This window comes from Rhinopithecus bieti, unplaced genomic scaffold, assembly GCF_001698545.2.
Source record: "Rhinopithecus bieti isolate Rb0 unplaced genomic scaffold, ASM169854v2 scaffold_41913, whole genome shotgun sequence".
Taxonomy (NCBI): Eukaryota; Metazoa; Chordata; class Mammalia; order Primates; family Cercopithecidae; genus Rhinopithecus; species Rhinopithecus bieti.
In genome coordinates this window covers 2908176-2914175 of record NW_016818964.1, presented here as the reverse complement: position 1 = coordinate 2914175, position 6000 = coordinate 2908176, and the positions used below count along the sequence as shown (strand labels likewise).

General features: G+C 32.9%; 1 protein-coding gene across 1 annotated transcript in view; it reads right to left on the bottom strand.

Annotated features, from left to right (window-relative positions):
• Positions 1-6000, bottom strand: part of PPP4R4 (protein phosphatase 4 regulatory subunit 4) — a 120164-nt gene that overhangs the window by 16564 nt on the left and 97600 nt on the right. Inside the window, exons 17-18 of the mRNA XM_017857865.1 lie at positions 5344-5385; positions 4817-4891 (exon numbers count right to left, since the gene is read on the bottom strand). Coding sequence (XP_017713354.1) covers positions 4817-4891; positions 5344-5385 — 117 coding nt within the window. The remainder of the gene's footprint in view (positions 1-4816; positions 4892-5343; positions 5386-6000) is intronic.

Sequence of the window (6000 nt, the reverse complement as noted above, 5' to 3'; positions counted from 1 at the left end):
TATATATATATATATATGTATGTATGTATAAAGAAAGTGCACAAATTATAGGTGTACAAATTCATAGCTCAATGAATTTTCCCAAAATAGATGCACTTGTATAATCAGCTCCAATATCATGAAACAAAACATTACCAAAACAAAGGAGGCCCTTATGCCAACAGAACAAATAGGCAAGAAAATCAACAAACACAGGAAGTTCTGAACAAACTTGGTATAACTGACATGCTAGAATACTACAGTCAACAAGTGGAGAACAAACATTCTTTTAAAATGCACATGTAAACTAAGGAAAAATATGGAGAAAATAAGATAAAGAATTTCCACATAGAAGTGGACTATATTTAAAAATCAAATGGAAATTCTGAAACAGAAATAAAGCATAAAACTGAAAAATTTCATTGGGTGGGATTAACAGAGTTATCCATTTTCTACACGTTTGCCTCTAGTATCTTGATCATATTAATCACAGTTATCTCGAAGTCCTTGTCTACTAACTCCAGTATCAGGATTATCTGTGGTTCTCTTTCTATTGTCTGTTTTTGTCTTGGGCTAGGTCATTTGGTCCTAAAATTTTCTGAGAGTCTTCCCTACAGCTTCTCCCACTGGCAACCCTGAATTCTAATCTTGCTTTGAAAGACTGCTGAGATAATAAACTTTGCTTTTCAGAGGATTTCCACTTTAAGCACACAAGTTATTGGCATTGAAATAGAAAATACAAAAAGAATCAAATGGAAATTTTAGAACTGAAAAATATAATATTGGAAATAAAAAATTCACTGGATAGGCTCAGCAGCTGAATGGAGATGACAGGGAAAGGGTTGGTAATGCTGAAGTTACATCAAGAGAAATTATTCACACTGCGTAGCACAGAGTATTTTTTAAAATTGAGAAAGAACAAAGACTCGTAGGCCTACGGACAATAATAATATGTACAATTGGTAACCCAGAAATAAGAGAGAGAAAAATTGGAACAGAATATATATTTAAATAAACAATGACCAAATCTTCCCAAATTTGGGGAATGATATACATTTATAGATTCAGTAAGATGACCAAATCCAAACTGGATAAATTTCAAGTAAATAATGCCTTGACACATCAAAAGTAAGCTGCTAAAAACAAAAGATAAAAGAAAAAAAAATTTAAAGTGTCCAGAGAAAAACAATGCTTCATACAGAAGCACCAACAACTCAAATGAGAGTAGCTATTGTATCAGATGTTATGGGGGCCAGAAGACAGATAGAAACACATTATTAGAATGTAGTAAGGAAAAAGTTGTCAACCCAGACTTCTATACCCAGTGAAAATATCCTTCAAGAATGAAGGTAAAAATAAGGCATTTTAGATAAAGAAAAAATAAGAGAAGTTGTCACCAGAAGACCTGCACTTCAAGATTTGCTAAAGAAAATTCTTTTACCTTAAGGAAAAAGATACCAGAGAGAAATGTAGATCTTAAGCAATGAATGAAGAGCACTGGAAATGGTAAACATCTGAGTAAACCATAAAAGTTTACACTAAGAGTGTATTCTTCAAGATACACATGACAACTTAAAGCAAGATTATAACACTGTCTAGTGGGCTCTTCAATGCAGATATAATTCATATGACAACTGTAACATGAAGAATGGGTGTTGAGGGGGTAAAGAGATTTGTATTATTGTTAAGTGACATGATATAATAATAACAATATGTAGACTGTAAAAGGTTAGGTATGGATATTAAAATCTCTAGGGAAACAAGCAAAAAAAAAAAAAATCCAAAAGAAAGGAGATATGAAGAACACAAATCACTAACACAAGAATAAAATGGTTATCCCCATAGATTAATACCATAATTAAAAGGATAATAGGAGAATATTACAAATAACTTCATGCCAACAGATTTGTCAGTTTAAACAACATGTAAACTGGGGTGGAAGGGAAGTAATTTACCAAAATTGACAACAGAAGAAAGAGAAGATCTACATTATCTAATGTCTATTAAGGAAATAGAATCGATTATCAAAATACTTTCCAAAATGAAAACTCCAGGCTTAGATAACTTCACTAGTGAATTCCATAGAACACTCAAGGCAAAAAGAAAATCAATTTATACAAAATTGGTCAGAAAACAGAGAAGGTGGGAACACTATTCATCTTGTTTTATGAGGCCAGAATAACATTAATACCAAATCTGATCCCCAAAATGACAAAAAGGGGAATTATAGGCCAATTTCGCTATGAATCTATGAATGCAGATGCAAAATCCCTTAACAAAACATCAGCCAAGAATCCAATAGAGAAAAGGATAATAAATGATTGCCAAACAGGGTTTTCTCCAAAATACAACATTGGTTTACCATTTGAAAATCAGGGTAGTTCAGTGTATTAGCAGAATGAAGGAGAAAACCAAATATCATTTCTAGATATAACAAAATGCAACAACCCTTCATAAAAACTCTTAGCAAACTAGGAGTAACAGGTAACTTCCTCAATCTGATAAAGGGAATCTACATAAAACCTATTTCTACCATCATACCTGATGATGAAAGACTGAACTGTTTCCCACTAAGATCAGTAAAAAGACAAGGATGCCTACCTCTAACACTTTAATTTTACTGGAGGTCTTGGACCTTGCGATAAGACAAAACAAATAAACAAAAGGCATAAATATTGAATAGAAAGAAGTAATATTGCTGTATTTAAAGAAGATATGATGGCTTACATATAAAATTTTAGTTTTAGAAAATCTAAAAAACAATTTCTAGAATAAACAAATTTATAAAGTTTATAAGACACAAGGTTAATATTAAAAAAAACAGTATTTTATACTCCAGGAACAAAACACTGGAAAGTGAAATAAAAAATGTATACTTCCATTTATAATAATGCCAAAAACATAAAATACCTAGAAATAAATTCTGGACTTCATATCAAAATGCAAAGGCCCTAGACTGGTCAAAGCAATTTTAAGAAGGAACAAAGATAGAAAACTTACCCTACCAAATTTAAAAAACACTATAAAGTTACAGTGATCAAGACAGTTTGGTATTACTTAAAAGATAAACTTATAAATAAGTGGAATACAATAATAGGAAGTCAAGAAATAGACATATACGTGTACAACTAATATTTTTTAAGGATGCTAATACAAAAGAAGGCTTTTCCCCATTGTTGTTATTCCAACAAATGGTACTAGAATAAATGAATATTCCCTATGGAAAAAAATAAACATACATTATATAAAAATGTACTTGAAATGAATCATAAACCTAAATGTAAAACCTAAAACGAAAATTTTAAAAGAAAATAGAGGAAAAGTCTATGATCTTAGGATAGACAAAGGATTCCTGGAACAAAAAAGAATTGTCAAAGAAAGAATTGATAAACTGGGCTTCATCAAAATTAAATATTTCTGTTTTTCAAAAGACACCATGAATAAATGAATAGATAAGCCTCAAACTCCAAGAAAACACTCATAATATGTATATTGGTCAAAGAAATTGTATTCAGAATGGATTAAAAGCTCTCACTTCTCAATAATAATAACCCACTTAAAATTCTAAAACAAACTTTATCAAATAAGAGATAAAGATAGCCAGTAAGCAAAGACAAGATGCTTGACATTTTAGGCATCAGGAATAGAAAAAGAGATTTAAGAAAAACAACGAGATACCATTACATACCCAATAGTATGGCTGGTAACTACAGCATAGACAATGTGGATGTAAAATGGTACAACCACTGGAAAACAGGTTTTTTTTTTTTTTTTTTTTTTTAGACAGTCTCGCTCTGTCACCAAGGCTGGAGTGCAGTGGCATGATCTCGGCTCACTGCAACCTCCGCCTCCTGGGTTCACGCCATTCTCCTGCCTCAGTCTCCCAAGTAGCTGGGACTACAGGCACCCGCCACCACGCCCAGCTAATTTTTTGTATTTTTTAGTAGAGACGGGGTTTCACCATGTTAGCCAGGATGGTCTTGATCTCCTGACCTCGTGATCCACCTGCCTCAGCCTCCCAAAGTGCTGGGATTACAGGTGTGAGCCACCACACCCAGCCTTCGTTTTGTTTTGTTGTTTTTTTTTTTTTTTTTTAATTAAGCATGCCATACAATCCAGCCATTCTATTCCTAGGTATTTACCCAAGAGAAATGAAAACATGTCTAACCAAGGACTTTTTCACTAATGTTCAAAGCAACTATATTTGTAATATCCCCAAATAAGAAGTAAGCCAAATGTCTATAAAGAGGTGAATGGATAAGCAAATTGTGATATTCCATAATATAGACTACTACTCAGAAATAAAAAGGAATGACTTCTTGATGCATACAACAATATGGATGAATCTCAAAGTAATTATGTTGGTAGAAAGATGCAGAACCAAAAATAGTATTAATACCTAATATATGATTCCATTTATATAAATTACAGAAATGCAAGCTAATCTACAGTTCAGAAACTAGATCATTGGTTGTTGGGGACTAGAGTAGAATACATGGATTACAAAGGGGCAGAAATCTTTAAAGGGATAGAAATGTTTCATATTTTCATTGTGGTGATGGTTTCATCAATATGTCAAAACTCATTGAATAGTACACTTTAAATGTATGTAGTTGTCAGTTACACTTCAGCAAAGTAGTTTTTTTAAAAGGCTCTCAAATATAGTTTTCTTTCTAGTTCATAAAATAACAGATTTCAAAAAACTGGGACTGTCATTTAAGAAGAAAAAAGAGTAATGTGAAATGGTGAGATGGAAAGAAATGATTAAGTTTAATAACAAAACACAGTTTTATTAATCAGAAAAGAGTATATGTGTGTGCATATGAAAGCAACATACCATTTCCAAAAGAAGTAGTTCTTCTCTTTCTTTCTCTTGATCCAACAAATCTTTCTCATAAAACTTTTTCTGAAACTGTTTAAAGTTTAAAATGAAATTGTGAAATATTAGTGATGAGTTTCTGCCAAGTTTAAAATATTCCTTTCAATAGAAGTGATATGGTTTGACTCTGTGTCCCCACCCAAATCTCATCTTTTAGCTCCCCTAATTCCCACATGTTGTGGCAGGGACTGGGTGGGAGATGACTGAATTATGGGGGTGGGTCTTTCCCATGCTGTTTCATGATAGTGAATGAGTCTCTCAAGATCTGACGGTATTGTAAGGGGGAGTTTCCCTCCCTCTTTGCCTGCCGCCCAGATGTGACTTGCTCCTCCTTGTTGTCTGTCATGATTGTGAGGCCTCCCCAGTCATGTAGAACTGTGAGTCCAATTAAACCTCTTTCTTTTGTAAATTGCCCAGTCTTGGGTATGTCTTTTTCAGCAGCATGAAAATGGACCAACACAACAAGGTAAAGAGAGTATACTTACAGCATCCATCGACATTTCCATTCTGTCCAACTCTAACACAGTCTATAAGGAAAGTTTTTAAAATTATTCTAAAGTAATTAAATTAAAACAACCAATCATTTCCCAGCAAGTTATTTTGCAGAGGCAGGTTCAAATAGGAGATTTCTGCACTATGGGGTAGACTAAGTCAGAAAACTCTAAAGTTCTGCCCAATTCTACATTGTACTTACAATCAACCTTTATACAATAATGCCAGGGTCAATTTTAACTTTTGAAAGTTTTTAACCTTAAGAAGACCAAGTCTACAGGCATACTTCCAAATGCATATAATCTAACTAATTTCTAGTAACTCCCAGTGCCAATTTTTTCTGAATTTTCAGAAACATAATGTAGCTTCTGAATTTTTAAAAAGTCTTTTAGCTATATGTGAATGAAACAAGCCATTATTTGGCTGAATAATCCTTAGTTCCCTCCTGTAGAAATTTTCTATCTGCTCTAAAAATATTCTCTCAATTTACTATTTGTCTTTTGGAATACACTAGTTTGAAACAAATTATTCCAATCAAAACAATGGTCAATCTAACCCAGGGTTCTGTCTCTGACAGAGGGCAGTACTTCTAAAACTTACTCTACACGAGTAACCCTAATGGCCAAAATAAAGTACATTTGGATATGCAT